General features: G+C 37.5%; 1 protein-coding gene across 1 annotated transcript; it reads right to left on the bottom strand.

The window, feature by feature from the left end:
- Positions 1 to 621: 621 nt before the first annotated feature.
- Positions 622 to 20,473, bottom strand: LOC127419623 (rho-related GTP-binding protein Rho6-like). Its single transcript, XM_051661172.1, has 5 exons — positions 20,262 to 20,473; positions 19,606 to 19,693; positions 7,912 to 8,021; positions 7,541 to 7,675; positions 622 to 3,385 (listed from the first exon to the last, which is right to left on the bottom strand). The coding sequence occupies exons 1-5, from the start codon at positions 20,379 to 20,381 to the stop codon at positions 3,140 to 3,142; spliced, it is 699 nt and encodes a 232-aa protein (XP_051517132.1). The 5' UTR covers positions 20,382 to 20,473; the 3' UTR covers positions 622 to 3,139.
- Between the last annotated feature and the right edge of the window lie 2,376 nt (positions 20,474 to 22,849).

Consider the following 22,849-nt stretch of genomic DNA (forward strand, 5'->3'; position numbering starts at 1 on the left):
AGCCATTCACACCAGACATCCTAAGAATATAGCTGAGCAGAAGCAGTTTGCAAGAAAGAATAGTCCAAAATTCCTTCTGAATGTTGTGCAGGCAGATCTAACCCGCAGCTACCGGAAACGCTTGGTTGAAGTCATTGCTGCCAAAAGAGGATCGACCAGTTATTAAATCCAAATGTTCACTTTTTCCACAGCAGTGAATGTTTAATGGGATGTGTTCAATAAAGACATGAAAGGCTATAATTGTGTGTTAGCTTAAAACACATTGTGTTTGTCTATACTTGTGACTTTAGTGAAGATGAGATCAAATATATATGCCCAAGTAATGCAGAAAACCAGCTAATGACAAAGGGTTCACATACTTTTTCTTGCCACTGTATCTGTCAGATAGTAGTGACATTTACAAAGTGAGTGTTGAAGTATATAGTATAAAGTCAACCAGCAACACTATTTACAAGGTGTTCTTTCATATTGTTCTTGATTTGCTTTATTATGAACCATTAATAAGAATGTATGAGTGCTGTGCCCTATGAGAGTTCTAGGAGTTTGCAGTAGGCAGCCTACAGTGACTTAAAAAAAAAAAAAAAAAAAAAAAACACACACACAAAACACAATACTCAATCATATGTGCCACACAAAGGCAAGCTTTATTAATGAAAAGACAAAGAAAGGGAATGTTATTGTTTCAAAATGAATGCTCTGAAACAAAATCGGGTGTAAAACACTCAAACAGAAAATCACCTCAAATGATGATCCAAATAAATAGGACTAAGCAATTTACATCAAGCACATCTTGGTCAATCCACAACATGAACAAATATTTATATAATGACATTCAAAGATTACAAAACAGATTATGTAAAACTGAAGGACATGCTTGATGTGTAAATGGCAGCTTAATGACAATGTCCAGAAAGACATATTTCATATACTGTACAACCCAGAGCTCAAAAATATCTTTGAATCTTCAGACAAGTAAGCTGATTTTAAACCAGCAGCTACAAAGACTGATCTGTCATGTGACAAACTTACACGTTTCATACTCCCCAGCTTTCCTTTTTACGCAGTTGCTTAGCAATGCAAAGAAATTTGGCATGTGATCACAGTGGAGGATCTTGTAAATAGCCACCTAAACCACTTCTTCCCTTCTGCCACTAGTGACTTAACAAAATAAGAAAATATAGATTAAGTGTACAGAAATAAAAAAAAAAAACAAAAAAAAAAAAAAACTGTAAACCCAAAAATGGAAAAATATGCAATTAAACAGGGCCAGCCTGTTTCATTTTATTCCCAAAGTCTGTTTCCATTTTCATTTTGACCTTGCACATACATAAAGCACAAATAATAATCAAAAGCTCTTAATCACAAGTCATCAGTTCCATGTGTAAAAATGGTCCAGCCTAAATCTAATTCCAGTCCAACTGCCCTTAATGCATTCACCTCCAATTTGCTCAAACCAAATACTACGATTCCTGTGTGGTTGATTAGGAAAAACTATATTTGTGTTGTACACCAGTGGTTGGTTCTCATCCCCAAAGGTCACTAATTACTCAAACTCTCAACAAATTCACAATATACTGGCTTGTTTTTACAGCAGCGATGCAAATCCACATACATATACGCATGTCCACAAAGCAGTAGCATGAATTTATTTACTGTAGGCCTTTTCATTTTTTTTTTGTCACTTGACATAATTTGCATGTTAAGCACTCAAAACCATAATTATTGCTTTGTGGTGAACAGCAGACTTCAAGATTAGCACTTTCACTAAAAAACATGAAGCTTTAAGATTTGTGCCTGTAGCTCAACTGGAGAGCATGGTGCAAGCTACACTTGCTACAGGAAAAGCATGTTCAGAAAAAAAAGCATCTTTAACGCACTGAATGCATTTGGATAAATGTAAATAAAATTCAGTCCAAAATGTTGAAACAAATATTTCTGCTGCGAAGGAGGTCAATGCATGAGCATGGATATTGTTGGATGATCGAATGCTACATTTAAATGTATTTGCATGACTAACTGAACAAATGTAAGCTGGTCTGAACCTAAATCAAGTGATTTGATAAGAATGATTTCAATTAGAACCATTTCTGCTTACATTTTAAAATCTTTGATCTTGTTGATATCATGAAAACATCATCATAGTGCTACAACAACTCTCTGGAGGTCATTTTCAAGAACAAAAGAACATTAATCATGCTAAATTCAATCCAACCAATTCCTCACAGAACTCCCCCAGTTATCGGTTCACAGATTCTTGGTTGCCTACACTACAGAGCAGCAGGAATTGTAGATACAGATAATCACTTTAATGTGTCACACCCCTCCTCTCTCTCACATAGTTATTACCTCTAAAAATAGAAGCTTGTATATATATATCAGAGAGTATTCCAGCAGAGGGAATAAGGGATTGGAAAAATGACTTTGGTAACCTCTTAAATTGTCCTTTTTACAAAGATTTTTGGCCCTCATCTTGTTGCTTCTGCTCTAATGTCTCTATTAGTCCATCTTTTCTTGAGCATGTGGCTCCCAATTAAAAATCCCATCACTTCTAGCATGACAATGCCAAATGAGCATTAGTGCCTGATGCAGCCTTCTCTACATTACCTGGGCCTTGTGCACAGCTCCACAATGGCCTATTGCCTGGAGCTATTCCCTCAGCTATAGTCCTTAGTGCATACTGTAAGCATGTATTGGATGTTTAATTTTGAATATCGGATACACCTGACATTAGAGATGTCCTATTTTATTTAATTTTACATTGAATAGATCAAAAAGGTTTATATTGTACAAAACATTATTGGAAATTTTAAAACATTTGTTTCCAATAGACTAAATTGAATCATTCCAAGCTGCCACAATAATACTGGCGCAACAGCAATTCTCAAGGAGTGAATAGATGACAGCCAATGACTGAACCTTATTGAAAACGCAAGATACAGTACTGAAAACAGATATGCACTGTTAAAGACCTCAGGACAAGGAGGACAGCAGGGTGTCCACTTGTTCTGAAAGGTGTTTCTTTGGGGGGTGAGGAAGGATTCCATACTTCAATGATGTGGCAATCAGAACCCACCCCCCTTCCCCAGACCAAAGCGCAGGGAATGATGTAGCTTTTTAGGGGGGACGTGGAGATCTCCACTCACATTATGGAGCAACTCTTAGCTTTTTCCTTCTTGAAGGTGGAGGAGAGGAGCTCGGACTTGCTGGACAGGTGAAGCAGGCGTTTAGACAGCCGACGGTTTGGGCTTGGCTTGGCCAATGGCTGCAGCTTGTTGATGCAGGCCAGTGCAGCTGTGCGGAACACACTGTGGATGCTCTTCTCAGAGGTGAAGGCCGAGCACTCCAAATAAGCCTCTGCGCCCAACTGTTTAGCCATGGCAGAACCCTGCGATGGGACAAAAGTTCAATATTGTTGTTCTTGATTCTGTCTAGAATGAACACTGAAGAATCAATCAACTATTCACAGGATCAAAAATTTGACAATTTTGTTTGGTATCAGTCTTATGAATAGATGTGTTTAAATGACAGGATGTCAAATTGTTACTTAAAAGGAATGTTCTGGTTTCAATACAAGTTCAGCTCAAACGACAGCATTTGTGGCATAATATGATTACCACGAAAATGTATTTTGACTCGTCCCTCCTTTTAAAAAAAACAATCATAGTTCCTGTGAGGCACTTATAATGGAAGTAAATGGGGGCCAACTTTTGAACTTTATAATACTCACCGTTTCAAAAGTATAGCCACAAGACAAAGGATATGCATGTAAAAATTAAGCTTCATATTTCTGTTTTAACCCTCCAAAAATTGGCCACATTCACTTCTATTGTAAGTGCCTCACTGCAACCCAGATTTTTGCTTTTTTTTTTTTTTTTTTTTTTTTTTAAGAAAAGGGACAAGTCAAAACAAATTTGTGGTAAATCAACATTATGCCACATATGTTGTCGATTGAGCTTAACTTGTATTGAACTTAGATCGCATTTTAAAGGAATGTTCCATCAAAACATGCAATCAGGAATTCAAAAGAAATCCAAGTTTACGCTAACGATTACAATTTCTGTTGTGTAATTTGTAATCAGTTCCATATTACATTTCGGACGAACTCTATCCAACACTGGGAATGCACGGATCCAATACTACCATTTTAAATCAAATTGGGTATCGATCCGACGAGCCCGATCCAAATCAGATACAGTGTATTAGTCACGGTTGTTACCGTCAAGCTCCGAAAATGGTATAAACGAACCATTAAAAGCACAATTAATGTAGTCCATATAACCCGTGCATTTTAATTAAAGTCTCTTAAATGTACAATAGCTTTGTGAATCTCAAAAAGCTGCATTTAAAAAATAAATATATATATTGTCAGCATGCACAGCACACTTCAGTAAATGAGAGCTACTCTGCTGTCACACACACACACACACACACACACACACACACCCTCCTCTCGTGGATTGATAACGCGCTGCTGTTTTTAGACCGGCATGCAATTTGTGAGCGCTCGATAGTTTGGTTTGTCTATAACATGTATTGAGATGGAAGTGGAGAAACAATTCACCATATTTTGAATAAAGGGCATATTAAACTACTGTTAACCAGGGATTAAAAATCAAATGTTTTTCATTGTGGTTCATTCTGAGCAAAACCAGTATTTTTTCACTCCTCATCGGTGTATTCAGGCTCAAATAGGTAGGGTTTCTCTTCTAAAATCAAAATCCTCCGACATGGTGTTTGAAATTGTTTTGGACTGTTTTGGTTTGTGAACGGCGCTGGGTCTGTGGTCTGTGCAAGTTTCTCTTGTAAACAATGACACGCTTCCAGCCGCCGCCTCCATGCGTGACCTTACCAACGAGCTTACGTCATCCCTCTCATGAGCGGACGTCACAGATGTACAAAAGCGAACATTTGTAGTTAAAAAGTATTGGTTTTTTTTCTCAAAATAATCAATCGTTTGTGTTCAGAAGAACTTTGTTTGTCGACTGGAGTCCTGTGGATTATTTTGATCCACCCTAAATATGCATTTTGGACCGTCAAAAAAAATGGAGGACATTCACTTGCATTGTTTAAAGGAGGAGGCCTGAAATGAAATCCTAAAAATCTTAAAATCTAAATTCTGTTTTGATGAAGAAAGAAATTCAGATACATCTTGGATGGCCTGAGGGTGAGTAAATTATCAGCAAATGTTCATTTTTGGGTGAACTATTCCTTTAAAAAAGGTCTTTATCCACAGTATGCGACATACACAACGGCCAATTGCAGCAGCTTCCATCAGGATCAAAGCACATGTTTTTTCGGGCAACATAAAGTGGTGTAATTCCAAAAATGTACTGTGATAAACCTTTGGCCTTTGGTTTCATGAAAAAAATTAATGGAAGGAAATTAACCAGTTACCAGCATCTAAATAAATTACGGAACAATTGAAAATGACTTGGTTCCCGTTTTCAGTTACGTTCTGCAAAAAAATTTGTTCGTTTTTCGTTTTCGTTCCTTGAACCATTTTCAGTCCCTGCTGTGAACTAGCCCATACACAGACACTCTAAGGTCACTGTCTTCCTGGAATTTGTCAAAATAAAAGCCCCAGGGTTTTAAGGATAAGAAATTACAACTGAAATGCATTACTATAAAATTACATTTATAATAATTGTTATTAATAAAATAATAATATTCATAATAATTTTTTTTTAATTAAAATTACAACAATATTTAACTTCTCTGTGTTCCAAAATATAACTGATTGAAAAGTGGACTGATATCTAAATACAACTTTAAAAAAAAAATAAAAAAATAAAAAAATTGATGTGTAGATAGATAGAGAGTCGCAAGTACCAATCATTAAATAATTCAATTGGACACAATAAATCCTGTGGATGCGGTAGACACATCTGCTTGTGTAAAATTCTTTCAAAATATATATACTTTATCACAGTTGCAAAATAAGAATTTTATTAGAATGACAACAGAATGACAAAAGATGAAGAATAGATTTTGGTTTGCTGGACAGCAGCACATTACAAGAGCGAAAAGCTCATTCAAAGAGGATTTAAGGATTTTTAGTCTCGGCGCTCCATCTAGTGGACAAAATCGGTAATACATCTTTGATTTACCATGCATAAAATTAGATTTTGGATTGCTGGACAATTAAATCATGAAAAAAATGACCTTGAGAAAACAGATTGCATAGGGCTCTTCATTTGTTGGAAAGCTATTGCTGTTTTAACTGCACAGATATTACATTACAAGAGCAATAACTCAAAGTCAGAGGATTTAATGTAATTTCTTATATGCGTATCCATCTAGTGAACAAAATGGGTTGTACATACTTCATCTGTCAGTTACTTGTTGAAATAAATATTTTAATTTGCTGTTGAGGAATGAGGATGTCCTCAGACTATCCTGGTGTATATTTTTTACATTTTTGACCTTGTGCACACAAATAGTATTAGTTACAGTTCAAACCCAAAGAATTAATTGGCTTATATCTTCTAAACGATTTGACATCACAAATATAAAAAAATAAATAAAAAAAATCTTTGTCAGGACAGTCCCTAGATGATACGTACAAACTTTAGAGCCAATCGGACAAACAGCCTAGGAGTTAGAAAAAGTAGTTTTCAGAAAATTCTAAAATGGCAGAACATTTTTTGGGGCAGAACTAAAATTGGAGATATACGTTTTGTTCGTCTTGACTCAAGAAATCAGAGGAAATAAGGATTTTGATTCTAGCCCTTATAATTTATTAGCAAAAAAATGCAAATTAGCTTATTATAGCGCCACCTTGTGGATTTTTTCCCACAAAATTAGCTGTAAGTGCACCGTAAATTTCATAACGATCGGACATTCGCAACGCAAGTTATTAGCTGCTGAAATTTGATTGGCTGCTGGTGGCCATTTTTGTTGATTTGTCGAATCGTAAATTACGCCCACGCCCAGAGAATTAATTAGCTAATATCTTCTAAACAATTTGACAAATCAAAAATTCTCAGGACTGTCCCTAGATGATACGTGCAAAATTTCAAGCAAATCAGACAAATGGCCTAGGAGTTTGCAAAAGAAGGTTTTTCAGAAAATTCTAAATTCCGGAAATATTTTATAGATGGAAATATACATCGAGATACATATTTTATTCATCTTGACCCAAGGAATCAGAGGAAGAAAAAAAAGATTCTGATTCTAGCCCTTACGGTTGTGAAGATATGAGACAAAACGTAAAGGTTCTTATTAAAGTGCCATCTAGAGCCAGATGGGGGTGTGTATGCACCCGAGTAGTGGGACTCTAGGACTTACGGTTTTTGTTGCCCATACGCTTTTAGCGAAAAAGGAGGATGAAAATAAAATGAAGAAAAAAAAAAAATCTGAGAATAACATGGCATCCCTATCCAACACTGTTTACAAAGGGAGCATCATTTTGTTGGATATTGTTTAGAACAGCATTGGCGTGGGAGTGTGCCATGATGCCTAATTATGTTGTCTAGGCAGGCAGCTCTATTGGTTCTGGAACAGAGTTACTGTGTGAAATAGAGACAGTGAATGGCTGTACCTGCTCATGAGTGATGGGTGTTTGTTTCTGATTTGACAGCTCCATCAGTGTGCAGACATCCGTGCGAAGGTCTGTCTTGCAACCAATCAGAAGAATACGTGTGCTGGGGCAGAAATCAAGGATCTCAGTCCTCCACTGCAAACACACAGGAATGTGTTATTTTAAGTTGAATAAAAATCCCAAGTCCTTGTAAATAAGAACTTATGTGTTGTTCTGTAATTATCTCCGTTACACAACTATGATTATCATAAGCTAGGTTCTTGGGCACCAAGGACTTCTGGCAGTATATTGTGATGAACTATCACAAAAATATTGGTGTAAATATGCTAACAGACCATTTTAGATTGTATCGCCATTTGTTGTTGTTGTACCTTCTTAAGTCCACTGTCAAAGATATCTGGGCGACTGATGTCGAAACAGAGGAGCACTGCATCAGAGTCACTGTAGCAGAGGGGCCTCACGTTATCATAGTATGGAGATCCTGCAAAAAAAGAGAAATAGCTAATGAATACACAAAACAATGATTACAAAAGGAAAAGTCTGCTTTCCTCCTTGGTTGCATGAAAAGTTCTACTTAGATAATACAATTGTTCTTTCTGTTGGGGCCCAGAGGCCATCACTGCAGTTTGAGTGTCTTCAACATTTAACTGTAACAATCCTTTATATACCTGTTAATTGTTGATAGAGATAGTATATGAGCCAAGGTGGATAAGAGATGACTTGTCTGTGGTTGAAGACAACAAACTGCATCAGCAATGCATTTAACTTTTGTAATACGATGCATTTCCATGTGAAACAGAAATATCCTGTTTTTCATGAAAAACGATGGACAGGACTGTGGAGTGGTGGTGGCGTAGTGGACTAAAACTGGTAAGCAAAAGGTTGTTTGTTCAATCCCCACAGCCACCACCATTGTGTCCTTGAGCAAAGCACTTAACTCCAGGTTGCTCCAGGGGGTTGTCCCTGTAATAAGGGCACTGTAAGTCGCTTTGGATAAAATGTCTGCCAAATGCATAAATGTAAAATGTAAATATTGGACCGTATTAATGCATCTTAAGCAAAACCTAAAAGGAGATGTTAGGTAGAATGACAGTCTTAGTCACTATTGACTTTCATTTCACCTTTTTTTCATACAATGAAGGTGAAAAATGATTACGGCTAACATTCTGCCTAAAATCTCTATTTGTGTTCCAAACATGACTTTTTCTTCTGTGGAACAACAAGAGCCTAAATTACAATTTTCATTTTGGGTAAACTATCCCTTTAAGGAATTCCAGAAAAGCAGAGACAAAGAGGCAAAGCTCCCCTGGTCATCACTTCATTTCAAGTCAGCTCAGCTCACATCCTGTTAAAGCTCTCTTCCTCTCTCCGCATGCCCTATTGGCATTTTAAAGGAGAAGGAAATGACAACTGAGCTCTAAATCCTCATTGATCTATCCATCTCGCTCGCTCTCTCCCTCCATTTATTTTGTCAGATTATGCAACTGGAGCGATGGGGCAAGGGTAGGCACTTCTCTAGCTCAGAATCCTTAAGTAAGCCATCCACCCCCATGTGCCCCCCACACGTGCAATACCTCCAGTCCCCGTTTCCACAGCAACAGCCTTGGAGTCAACTACCTGCAGAACGCAGTCCTCCAGACCTTCTATAAAAGCATTTCTCAACCACCTATCAATCATTTGATATAGAGATGTGCCCACCCATTTGGTACGGAGGAGATGCTAGGGTGGAAGTGGAACTATAGTGGTGTAAACAGCATTATATACCAATAAAATCTCCTTGTCTGGACGAATTCTACATTTGTCTGATGTTAACCTCACAAGTATTGGTCTTTAAGTGAACACAGTCTAAAAGAGTAGTCTTTGTATGCTTCAGTCAGTCATACAGTAAGTCTACAAGGTATCAACCAGAGACTATTTAGCCTAAGAGGGATCACTTGTATTGAAATAAATGGGAGAAACTGGCAGATGTAAAAAGTTTGATATCATTGTTTTCAGAATTTACTGCTGATTTGAAATGTGTTATTTGATCATAATCTTGATCAACCATTTTGGAGATTTCTGATTTCTTCAAATAAATAGAGCTGTACTTGTCTGCCGCTTGTATCCATAAAAAAATAAAATAAATAGCTGCTCGGGAATGTTTCAAGATGGCTGTCAATTGGACAGACTTGCTTTGAAAGTGACTTTGTATCAGCACTGACCGCTTTGTTGTTGGGTATGGAAAGCCATGCTGCCTTCTCAAGAAAGGGTAAGGTTTTCATAATATTTAGGCCTGGCAAAGAAGTTCTGCTGCCAGCACTAGACAGATTTAAAAGTCAAGGTGAACCCAAAAAAAAACAATACTCAACAGGGGACCCTACCTCCAAAATCTAGGGTGAGTTAATCCATTGAGAATGGATTGGATCACGAAATTAATCATGTACAATAAGACCAGGAATGTGTGTATAGAAAGTAAATAGGATACATTCTGATTTCATGTTGGCTTTAAGGTAAAGCTCATTGGTTGTGTGGTGCCACAAGGGGTGCTATAAGGGAAATTAGTGTTAACTGTCAGCATCTACAATAAGTTTAAAGTCAAATATTGTCATGGCAGAGCAACAGTTTGAAGAGATTATTGCAGAACAAGTGAAAGTGAATATATTGATAGCAACATAACCTAATAATAACAACAGTTACTGCTATGTTGGCAATGCACTGGCCTCATATCTACATTAGCATACTTTCATGAAGTATGTTTCTTGCCTAAAGTGGAGGTCACTCCCATTAAGACGCATCCAAATGTGGGAGACAGGAAACGCAACCTCGTGCGAAGAAATGTCGTACTACTCTGCATATTGAAAGTTCAAGTTTGGTGAACTCTGACCTGTGAATATACAAGATTGAAATGTCACATGCTGACCTCTTGGCTCAATTGTAATTTCATAGCTGCGTGTTTTAATGTTGCAGCAACAAGAGCAGACAATATATTTTAACACTTAGTATACCATTTGTTATTTGTGATGTATTATTTACTTACACCAGAAGCCCTCCCGCGTGACATCATATCCTAGTCCACTGTCCGAAAAAAAAAAAAAAAAAAAAAAACATTGCGAATTCTAAGCCTAGCGTGACCCCCCTTCATCAACCAAACCACAGTGTGACAAGGAGGAGGGTGGGGCCGGGACTATGCACGCCCGGCCCCCAATCGGGCTAATCAGCCAAGGAAAGGGATAAAAGGCAGCTGGATGCGGCAGTTCGGGAGAGAGAGCGCCACACGCAGCTGCCGTGTGTGTGTTTGTGTCTTTTTGTTTCATTAAATAATTACTTTGACTGTTCAGCCGGTTCCCCCCTCTTCCTTGCCTATCCTTTATATTGTTACACACAGAAATATCTGCACTCTAAAGATCACTGCCTCTTTCTTCCTGGGAAGTCATAGACACACAGTTCTGGGTGTGAGGCTGCATTAAATTGCTACTGATCTTAATGCAGCAATTGATGGAGATGTAGTTACACCAGGGGATTGAGGAGCAATTTCAATTTAACTTGACAGAAGACACATCCTAGTAGCCAAAGAGGAAAACTGAAAGGTTAATGCCAAGGTCTTACCTCCACATGGTGAACCTACCACAGAAAACTCAACCAAATCCACTCAATGCTATCAAGAGTCAACATACTAGAGATATAGATATTCTTAGTATAAATACACTATATGTCCAAATATTTATGGACACCCAAAACCTTATCCATGTGTGCTTGTTGAACATTTACATTTTTAATTGAAATGCAAGAATTTCTCCCTTTGCAGCTATAACAGTTTCCACTTTTCTTGGAAGGCTTTCCACTAGATGTTGGAACATGGCTGTGGGAAATTGCTACCTTTCATAAATGAGCATCAGTGAGGTCAGGCACTGATGTTGGTTGATGGGGCCTGGCTTGCAGTCGCCATTCCAATTCATCTTAAAGGTGTTCAATGGAGTTTAGTTTTGGGCTTTGTGCAGGCCAGTCAAGTTCTTTCCAGTTCCAAGTTCTTAATCACTGTATCCCATAGCATTAAAATGGAGTTCACCCAAAAATAAAAATTCACTTACCATTTTCTCACGCTCGTTTTGTTCCAAATCTGTGTAACTTTCTTCCGTAGAATACAAAAGGAGATGTTATGCAGAATGTCACCAATTACTTTTAATACATCTTTTTTTTCCAATACAATGAAAGTTAAGGGTGACTGAGGCTTAGATTCTGGATAACATCTTCTGTGAATGGAAGTCAAGAGGGTGAATGGATGACGGAATTTTCATTTTTGGTTGAATTATCCCTTTAAGATTTGCCTTCACTGGAATTACTGGAATAGTCAAACCCCCTAATTAGAAAGGTGTCCACATACTTTTGGCCATGTAGTGCATGAAAATGATAGAGATGCCTATACTGTGCCAGTGAGTGTTTTCTAGCATGAATCCTTCACCTCCTGATCACAACTGCACTATCGAACAAGCTTTTGCACATAGTGAAAAAAACCGCTGCTCGGCTCCTAACCCTTGGCCACACGTTCCTTAGCTGAACAAGATGCCAATCTTATGCCGTCTAAACAGACAGAGGGTTCATGAAGCATGGGGAAAAAAAAGAGCAGCACAATGTTGCTACTACCACACTAAATTATTTTTTGTAGAGATGCCATGCCTGATGCAAACTAGCTGAAAAGTGGGCAAACGTGCATATGACTGATACGAGATGGCCTTTTCCTTGGGTGCAGGAAGAGTCTGGTGAAGAGAACAGATGGAGGTGGAGTGGGCTGCTTCTATGTGCCGCACAGACAAGAGCCGTGGCGCATCATTGCACACTCCATCTGCTGAGCCTTTTCAGCAGCTTCATGAGGACAACTATTAGTTATAGTGGTGATTCCATTCCAGACTATGGAATGCTGTATCGTCCCACTCATGTTCTGGAACAGAATAAAGGAATGTGTAAAAAAAAAAAAAGAAAAAAAAAGGTAGAGCAATTTTTATTTGGTGGGTGCTGCGTATGATTGGTGTTTTCACTTTAGCACACATGAAAGGCAGGAGTTATGATCCCTCATGACTAAGCCATAACTCAGTCTCAATGAGACTGTGATAACTGACCCAGTCAATAAAAAAAAATTGGTTTATGACGTGTCTGCCCTTTACTAAGGAACAAAAATGTTCCTAGATTATAATTTAGGCCTGTAAGGAACTAAAATTTGTGCTGGAACATATATAAATATTCAATATATACTGAATTTATATAACTTAATATATATCTTATATATCTTATATATAAATATACATTTGGCAATATAAAATTAAGCAATACTGAAAATTGCAACGATTTTAACGTTTTTATTTTGTCAAAGTTTTCATAGAAAACTTTGTTCACACTTATTTCAATAAATCAATCCAAAATTCTGAGTCAAATTTCTTTGTGTCCTTCAAAAATATTCACGGAACTGACCGTGTGTTATTTTACGTGTATGCAAATAAAAAATAAAAAGAAATTCAAATATTCATTTGTAGGTGAATATTGCTGTTTACATTTACATTTAGTCATTTAGCAGACACTTATCCAAAGCAACTTAAAAATGAGGAATATAGCATGCAATTTGTCATACAAATTTCAACAACGTCTACAGATGTTTATTACTATGCATTGTTATATTGCATATAAATAACAATGATGAAATATTCTTGTGTTCATTTAGTGAAAATGAGGCTGGGAAAACATGCCTTGATAATTTTCAACAAGATTTTCACTGAATTTTTAGTTCCTACTTCAAAAGATCTTCACAACAGTGGCTGTTTGTTAAATATGATAGTTTTGCCTGACTGAAAAAAATACCTTAAGCAATTTCAGAGCAAATATATTGAATATTGTAAGAGCATAATATAAGAGAATGTAAATGCAAGAGATTTGTTTAGCTATATCGCCCAGCCCAAATTGACATTTCAAATTAAGAAATATTGTACAAATTTAAAAAGCTAACCAAAAGTAAAACTTCAACACCATGGATTCATGGACCTGTTGAATCTCTGGGAATTTATCAGCACTCCTAGACTCACGTATATGTGGGCAGGGGGCTGAGAGAGGTCAGCATTCACAAAAGAGCAAAAGGAGAGTGAAAGCCCATTAGAGATGGTGGGAACAAAACCTAGAGCATTCTCCGTCCCCCCATTCCCCCACCATCCCTAAGATGCAGAGATTTCTTCATTGAACCTGATGGGAGTTCAACAAAGAATCCCCACTCTCACTGCGGGACTGGCCATGACCCCCCAAGGAATAAAAATTTAACAGGGGCCAACAGTCCTGTTCTGCCATTTCCTCATCGGTGCCTGTCATCAACTGCCAATGGCCCATTAATCTACAGGCTGTTTTAATGTGCTAATGGAGCACCGTTTTACGCACTGCATTTTGTGGACTCATCCCCACCTGAAGCAGCAAAATTCATATTTGCTGAAATGTTTATCCAGCAGCATAATAGCAAATGCCACCTAATCCATTGCTAATACATCAATGCAAATTAAATGTAGCCTTCATATTAGGAATACAGACACCCTAAGAGCCTGCAGCAGGTCCAATTGGCTGTGCTAATTAAGTGAGCCGATTGATTTTCACCTGTAAATCATTTCTGGGCGCCAAAGAAAGCAGCTCAGAAACCCAATGAGGAGGTCAGCCCAATCAATGAGCATAAGACTAATAAGGAGACTCATTCAGACATGGAGTTGTGCAGCACCATAGAGCAGGAATAATTAGCACACAGGGAAATTCTACCACATAACTAGCAGTTATACACTCACCAAGCACTTTATTAGGAACACTATACTAATATTGGCTAGGGACTCCCTTTGCTCTCAAAACAGCCTCAATTCTTCATGGCATGGATTTCACAAGATGTTAGAGACATTCCTTTGAGATTCTGGTCCATGTTGACTTTATTGCATCACCAAATTTCTGCAGCTTTGTCAGCTGCACAGTCATGTTGTGAATCTACCATTCTACCACATCCTAAAAGTGTTCTATTGGATTCAGATCCGGCGACAGGGAAGGCCACTGAAGAATGGCGAACTCATTGTCATGGTCATGAGACCAGTTTGAGAACTTTTTATTTGTGACATGGTGCATTATCATGCTGGAAGTAGCCATTAGAAGATGGGTCAATTGTGGCCATGAAGGGATGCACATAGTCAGCAACAGGGTCAGAAATGAACTTTTTTGCCTACCAGCCAAGGTGGCTGGTAGATGAAAATATTCAGTCAATTCTTACTGGACAATTTTTTATTTACGAGTGGATTTTACAGACATAAGAGACAAATAAACAATACTATAAGCATGTTTAAAAGTGAACTGCTTTAAAGAATTTTATCATTCTATTATTTATGAAATATTTAATTGCCTAATTTAATTTTAAGATTAATCACTTATTACAAAAGTAAATTTGTATTTTAAACTACATGTAGTCAGATGAACACCCAGTTAGTAACTCTCCACATAACACAGTAAAAGTTCTTGGTTTATTTGGAGTTAGTCAATTAATTCAGTCAGCTCCAACTGATTCAGTCTTTGATTCACTAAAAAGAACCGGCTCAAAAGAGTAATTTCTTTAGAAATCCAATTACACTGTCACTTATGTCTTGCGCTGTAGATTAGGGCTGGGGGATAGGACGATGTAATCAGACATCGACAATGTCTTACAAAGATCCCGATGCCGATTGCGAACAGATTATGATCGACAATATCGGGAATGGTAAAACCATGGATCTGAGAAGTCACCTAATATATTAAACAGTGGCCAGGGTGTGAAACTAGCACCCGCCACACACCAAATGTGACAAGGTTGAATCTAGTTCGCAAGTTCCTCATCCAAATGTATTTTATGCACTGGTAAATCTACCCACAACAGGCGGGCAACCTGTCTCGGAGTGACACATGACAAAAAATGCTGTTAGTCACAAAGACATGACCTTGAAGAAACACACTTTATTATATTTTTAAGAATAGACAAAAGAAAATCCATCAATGCTTGTGTCTGATTTGCTGTTTGTTCATAGGCATGACCACTTTGTTGTTTTATTGCTTTTTTTGTTTTGTTTAAAGTGCAACTTGAATTTAGAAATGTCTTGTGTATGTTTATCGTGTTTCAATAAATGAATAAAATTTTTAAAGCAAATACCCCCGCACAGTAGATACAGTAGCAGTATTGCTGCGGTGCTTAAAGGTAGTACAGGAAACGCTGTAAGTATTTTATTCCGGTTTTCTGTCCAAATCGCCAGATGAATAAACGCTCAAGAACCCTAAATGAAACCGAACGTCATGAAAATGATTTGGTTTGTATTGTAATGCAATCATTACCAGAGAATTTGTATGTGTGGTGTTGGGTAACTAAAATTTACTCGTACATCCACTGGAAATCCGAGAAAGGTCTTCCCTTCATTGCCTTCACCTTGCATTGTGCACTGCTAACAGTACCTGTCCACTGGTGCAGAAGAAATCCGTTCAGCCCTGCTCATTACGCCAAACAGCTGCCGCTTCGGGGCGAGTTTGTAATATGCAAAGCCAGCGTGTGTATCGTCTACTATTAGCTTTAAGTCTAGAGCAATGATATGATGTTAAATGTGCGCTATAACAGTTGGGAAAATGCAAACATCATTTTCAAATGCCCAGGTATACAAACAGTGTTGATTTATTTAACTTTTGCTTACCTAGCCACAGAGTTGTCACGATGAAAGTGTGCAATCATAATTTAAAATCTGGATTAAACAATGTGCACTGAATCCACCTTTGCTCACTAAGCGCCAGGGGACACACAGCGTTGAGACTATCGATGAGCAGTGGGACAGCTAATAAAAGTTGTTCTGTGTAAAAAAAAAAAAAAAAGTGACCTTTCTGACTGTAGGCCTAAAAAGCCCCATTGAGGACAAACCTGGAACATTATAAATTTATTTTACATGCTTACACAAAGTGATAGAAACCAAAAAGCACCCACCAGAGTGGCCTGTGACGCTGTGAAATTCACTGGTCAAACAGAAAATTTACCCACTTTTGGTGCTTGGCGGGTGTTCATTTCAGACCCTGGTCAGCAACAATACTCAAATAGGCTGTGCCATTCAAGCGAAGATTGATTGGTATAAACGGACCCAAAGTGTGCAAGGATAACATTTCCCACACCATTACGCCACTGCCACTAGCCTGGACTGTTGACACATGGCAGGTTGGGTCCATGGATTCATGCTGTTGGTGCCAAATTCTGACCCTACCATCTATGTTTCTCAGCAGAAATCGAGATTCATCAGACCAGGCTAAGGTTTTCCAGTCTTCAACAGTTTTGGTGAGCCTGTGCCCACTGCAGCCTCAACTTTCTGTTCTTGGCTGACAAAAATGGGACTTGATGTGGTCTTTGCCTCAAGGTTGATGTGTTGTGCATTTTGAGATGCTATTCTGCTCATTATAATTGTACAGAGTGGTTATTGTAGTTGCCGTACCCTTTCTGTCAGCTCGAACCAGTCTGTCCATTCTCCGTTGACCTCTCTCATCAACAAGGCATTTCTGTCCGCAGAACTGTCACTCAGTGGATGTTTTGTGTTTTTGGCACCATTCGGAATAAACTCTAGAGACTGTTGTGTGAAAATCCCAGGAGATCAGCAGTTACAGAAATACTCAAACCAGCCCGTCTGGCACCAACAATTATGTCATGGTCGAAATCACCGAGATCACATTTTTCCCCATTCTGATGGTTGATGTGAACATTAACTGAAGATTCTGACCCATATCTGCATGATTTTATGCATTGCACTGCTGCCACACGACTGGCTGATTAGATAATTGCATTAATAAGTAGGTGTACATGTCCTAATAAAGTGCTCAGTGAGTATATTTGGAGCACAATATATTTGGAATGATTTTGCTGGCGATATAAAATCGAGCTCTATTATGAAATTAATATTGAGAATATTGTAGTGCTTTTTATTTGGCCATTACATTTTTCTTAAGACTTTGCAACTTACGAGTAAATGACAATGTTAAGATAAAGATGTTTTAATTGCATCTCCGATTTCAACTTTAAAGCAAACAAAGCATTAGAGTTGGCAAGTTATATTAATTTGCATGAATCAGTACAGTCTGTTTCAATTTTTTTACAGAAATGTCTGTTTCCATTTTTTTTTTTTTTTTTTTTTTTACAAACTACGTTTTAGTAAATATATGTAGGTAGGCCTAAATTTAGCTGTTTATTACTTTTATCAGCACATATAAAAAAAAAAATATTAAAAATTCTAATTTACTGAAAAACAGTGTAGAAATGAAAAAACATTTTCAACTACATTTTTACATCCTGTATTTTTAATCTAGCTAATTGGCAACAATCAAAATTGTTGTTTGGTTAAAATGATTGTTATCTGAAAATAATTTCAGAAATAATACATAAAAATCAAGATGACTCAAAATCAAATGTCTGAAAGGAGTATTTTAGCTATTTCACCCAGCCACAATAAAAAAAAAATAAGCCTATTTGTACTACTTCCTCCATTCTGTCACTGAAAATCTCTTTATGCAAGCTGCAATTCCACAATAAAACCATAACCAAACAAAAGCACACGATTATGTATGCTATTCGAGAGCACTTTGGCTTGGAATAACTGTTTGGTTTGGTGACAACAAATATGTTGAAACAAGTAACAAGTAAGCTGTAAATATCGTTTTAATTCTAAAGGCCCAGCCACGTTTAACAGCTGACAAACGGATGAATCTCTGGTTTGCCCTTTTATCCTGTACAAACCCTCGCTCATCCCCTTAAACCGTATTCTGCCTCTCGGCTGGCTTTTTTCCAAGCAGACTAATCAGATCAAAAAGCATGAGTAAAAGGCTGAGATTTCTTAACAGGACATATTTCATTCAGCATTTTTAATATCTGTGCATAAAATCAGACTGATCCCACTTTATCTATCAGCTATAATTCACAGTCAGTGGGCAGACAAACGTTTGTGGGTGCTAATTATGATGCTGCCGTTGGCATGCGTTTAACATGCATCCAGAGTAGAGATGAGATTTACTAAATCTGTCATTTACTACGGATTCAGATATGAGCAGTGTGGAGAAGACAAACACAGCACATTGTAATCAGGTCAAAAGGCTACAATGGGAAGCCGTAGGGAGATGTGAACCGCCTCAGAGCCCATGTACTCTCTCATTAGGAACTCCTGACTGCACAAGAGAGCTGATGGAAAGATAGGTACACTCATACGGAGCTCCTATAGATTAACAGAAAAGATTGAGGCACTAATACAGCTTAGGCATCACGTTTTTCCCACAAATGGCCCACTAAACACTTTTCTGTTAGAGACATTGATATTGAAATCACATGCACATAAGCTTGGTGGCAAATTTATTATTTTTATAGGGTGTTTCCATTGCAAATTGGACATCTGTGGCAATTATTCTAATTTACATTTTCGTGCCGTGGCTCAGCATTTGCATAGATGATAATATTAGAATTTATATTCAATATTCAAATCAGTTCACTGTTCAGTGGTTTGTAAGTCAACATGACTGTATTGGCCCAGTAATTAAAAACTAGTCAGACTGCTGCTTTGACCAGAATGTAAAACAGCTATAATTTTAACATTTGTAACAACTGAAAGGAAAGTGACAGATATCTGACTCTACACAGTGTCAATATATAAAGAAAATGTCTGCACTAGAAAAGCATCAGTGAATATACATCTAATGTAGCTTCTTTCACAAACAACACAGATGCAAAAGTAACACAATGACACTGAAAGCAGTGTCTAAATCACATGTAATGGTAATATATGGTATAAAAATGGATGGGGAAGGGACTGAACCAGTGCCCATATTGGCATTCTGCCCTCACCACACTAGCTCACTTCAGAGGTCATAAGAATATGCCAGTCCCCTAATAATGTACTACATCAAACCTTCTGTATTTTGATGTAGTGTTCCGACTACACCACATTATGTTACGAAAGACATCACACACTATCCAACTTGCATAACATGGCCAACAAAATGTTACTGTCCTAAATTTTATGGTGCCATTTTAATGTTAATCATCAGTTTAGTCTTACCTGATGTATCCCATAAACTCAGTTCTACACGCTGGTCGTCAAGCTCCAGACAGGCTGTGTAGTTCTCAAACACTGTGGGCACGTATGTCTGAAAGAGATGCAACATATCAAACTGATCAACAAGTATGTGGTGCTGCAAAGAAGACATAATAAAGAAACTGGGGTAGCACTTTATATTACAGTGTCCATGTTACACACATTACATGTATATACAATTAACTGCAAATTCAATTATTATTATTATTATGTTCAAAAGTGTTCATTGTTACATGAACTCTAATGTAAAGTTTGTACATGTAAACAGTTCTTAAAATATTAATATTTTTTTTTATCTCAATACGATTTAATGTTTATTGCATAACATTATTAGAACAAAATAATGGATAAAGAAACCTAATAGTCAGTTATGAACCTGTTACAAAGTAACATCAGTCCTACCATAAACTACAATTATAATTAATTTCATATAAAGAATATCATGAAGAAACTGTCGTTGAAATTCTCAACATGCCTAATGCATGAGAGCAAGGATTCAAAGCCATGTCTGTTTTTCTCTGTAAACCCTTTAACGTCAGGGAACAACCACTATCATTACAAAATAGCTTCAGCTGAGAGATACATTTCTTTAAAAGCATAAGATAAAACGTTTTACTGACCTCTGGATAACAATCCTTCGCCAAGACCTGTAACATCGCAGTTTTCCCGCACTGAACATCCCCAACAAGCACCAGTTTACATCTGACCACCAGCGGCTGTGCATTTCTCCTGTCTTTCATTATTTTGCGATGTCTATTAACCAAACAAAACTCCAATAAAAACCGAAAACAGACTAAATACAAAGTGGAGGTCTTAAGACCGAACAATCGTATCTGCGTAGTGTGAATTGCCCGCACCGCACCCGTGGGTTTATATATGCTGCGCCACAGCCAATCAGCTTGAGCGATGCTCATGACGTCGCACATTCTTCCCTCCATCCTGCAACGTATTTTCCCGACGACTCAACTTTAGTGGGAAACTTTTGTCTTTCCCTGATTTAGTGGAAATCGGAAAAACCGGAATTATAAACGACCAAATATATTGTCAGTATACAGTATACTGACCAAAAGGGATTTATAGGCTTACAGTATATAACATGTGTGAATAGCATGTTAGGATAGTAATAACTTAAAAGAATATAAACAACAGCAACAATAAAAAAAAATAAAAAAAATTAAACCATTTTATGTGAGATAGGTAAATCAGTACTTTTTTACCCTCAGAATCTCATTAGGCTACCTCCCATATGTGTGTAGTGTTGGCAGCTTTTCTGCATGTTCTGGCATCTGCTGGAGTAATTAATTAAATTGTTTTCACTGAGCGTTAATGGCCACATATATGAGGTCTTTTTTTATTATTATTAAAAAAGAGAACATTAAAACTGCAATACATCTGTTTAGGCATGTTTGGTTTACTTTCAATTTTCAAGTCATATGATATTTTACTGTAATGCTATGTTTACTGTTGTGTTCTGCATGACTTATCATAAAATTTCCCTTGACTCAAACCATGAATGCTTGGTTGTATACAAGACTAACAGGCTATTATTGGACAAATTACACTTTGATCCCTGTCTGTGTTTGTTTTGGACACACCAAAGTTTATTTAATGACAAGTGTGAGGCCACAAGTTTATTGGCCTGATGGGCAGCCCAAAATTTCAGCCCTGAGGGAGTATCAGAAGGTTATTGTGGCCTGTTTATTCTTCTTTAACCATTCTTTTGTAAAATGACTTATGTGCTTGTGTTGCTGCATGACCCACTTTCTCTTGAGATTCAGTTCACGGACAGATGTCCTGACATTTTCCTTTAAAATTCGCTGGTATAATTCAGAATTAATTGTTCCATCAATGATGGCAAGCCGTCCTGGCCCAGATGCAGCAAAAAAGCACACAAAGATTCAGACACTTTCAAGGTTTCCTTTGTATGTTAAACACCCCTGGGGGAGCAGGCTAAGAGGAATAGACCTTATGCAAACATTTGCCACCTCCCTTCCCCCTCTTACAAATTTGATTATTCTTCAACTGTAATTAGATGGTCTAACTGCATATCACTGAATTGTTTCAGAAAAGCAATTTCATTATTTTTAAACATACTTATCCCACACATGCTTTTGTCTACGCTCATCTTTAAAGTGTTAGTTCACCCAAAAAAAAAAAAAAAAAAAATCTCTCATCATTTACTCACCCTCATGTCATCCCATATGTGTATGACTTTCTTTCTTCTGCTGAACACAAACAAAGATTTTTATTGGAATATCTCAGCTCAGTATGTCCATATGATGCCAGCGAATTGTGACCAAAATTTTGAAGCTCCAAAAAGCAGATAAAGGCAGCATAAACGTAATCCATAAGACTTCAGTGGTTTAATCCATGTCTCCTGAAGCGATCCAATCGGTTTTGGATGAGAACAAACCAAAATGTATCTCCTTTTTCATTATAAATCTTGAAATCAGCCATCTCCCAGGCGATCATGATTTCAAGCTCGATTACACTTCCTAGTGCTATCTAGCACCAGAACCCTTCTACATAGGAAAGCCTACAAGCTTAGCCTAAAATAGCATAACGCGGCAGCCCCATAGACATTCTATGGGCAGTACACTGGTGAGGAGACAAGAGGGCGTTTTTTTTTTTTTTGTAATGGATGTCTATGGAGGAGATGCTTCATTACATTACGCTGAATAAACTGCTTTTGTGAGGAAACAGCTCATCATTTAATGAACTGACCGCCTATCCACTAATCTTCAACATGTTTTACACTATACAATGAACTATATGTGGAGTTTGCAACAGGTAGGTGTCAGTTTACAGCTGTCCCCATTCGTTTGTATGGTATCTGCAAATGGTGACTTACTGTTGTAACACGCTAGCTGACCATTACACTCTTTCCAATGTTAAAAAAGCAGATGTTGTTATCTCTGTATAGAAGATCTTTGCTAGTGCTCTGCGCATGTGTCATGCACTAGCAGTGTAATCAAGCTTGAAATCATGATCGTGCCTAGAAACTACAAGTTATACAGTGAAAAAGGGGTTAATCAATTAATTGCTTCAGAAGACATTGATTTAACCACTGGAGTCTTATGGATTACTTTTATGCTGGCTTTATATGCTTTTTGGAGATTCAAAGTTTGGTCACCATTCACTTGCATTGTATGGGTCTACAGAGCTGAGATATTCTTCTACACATCTTTATTTGTGTTCTGCAGAAGAA

This window comes from Myxocyprinus asiaticus, chromosome 29 (assembly GCF_019703515.2).
Source record: "Myxocyprinus asiaticus isolate MX2 ecotype Aquarium Trade chromosome 29, UBuf_Myxa_2, whole genome shotgun sequence".
In the NCBI taxonomy this organism is placed as follows: Eukaryota; Metazoa; Chordata; class Actinopteri; order Cypriniformes; family Catostomidae; genus Myxocyprinus; species Myxocyprinus asiaticus.

Coding starts and splice junctions, on each gene's coding strand:
- LOC127419623 (XM_051661172.1), bottom strand. CDS start 20,381: ATGAAAGACAGGAGAAATGCACAGCCGCTGGTGGTCAGATGTAAACTG. Junction 19,694..20,261: donor CGAAGGATTGTTATCCAGAG/GTCAGTAAAACG, acceptor CATCTCTTTCAG/ACATACGTGCCCACAGTGTT. Junction 8,022..19,605: donor GAGTTTATGGGATACATCAG/GTAAGACTAAAC, acceptor CTTTTTTTGCAG/GATCTCCATACTATGATAAC.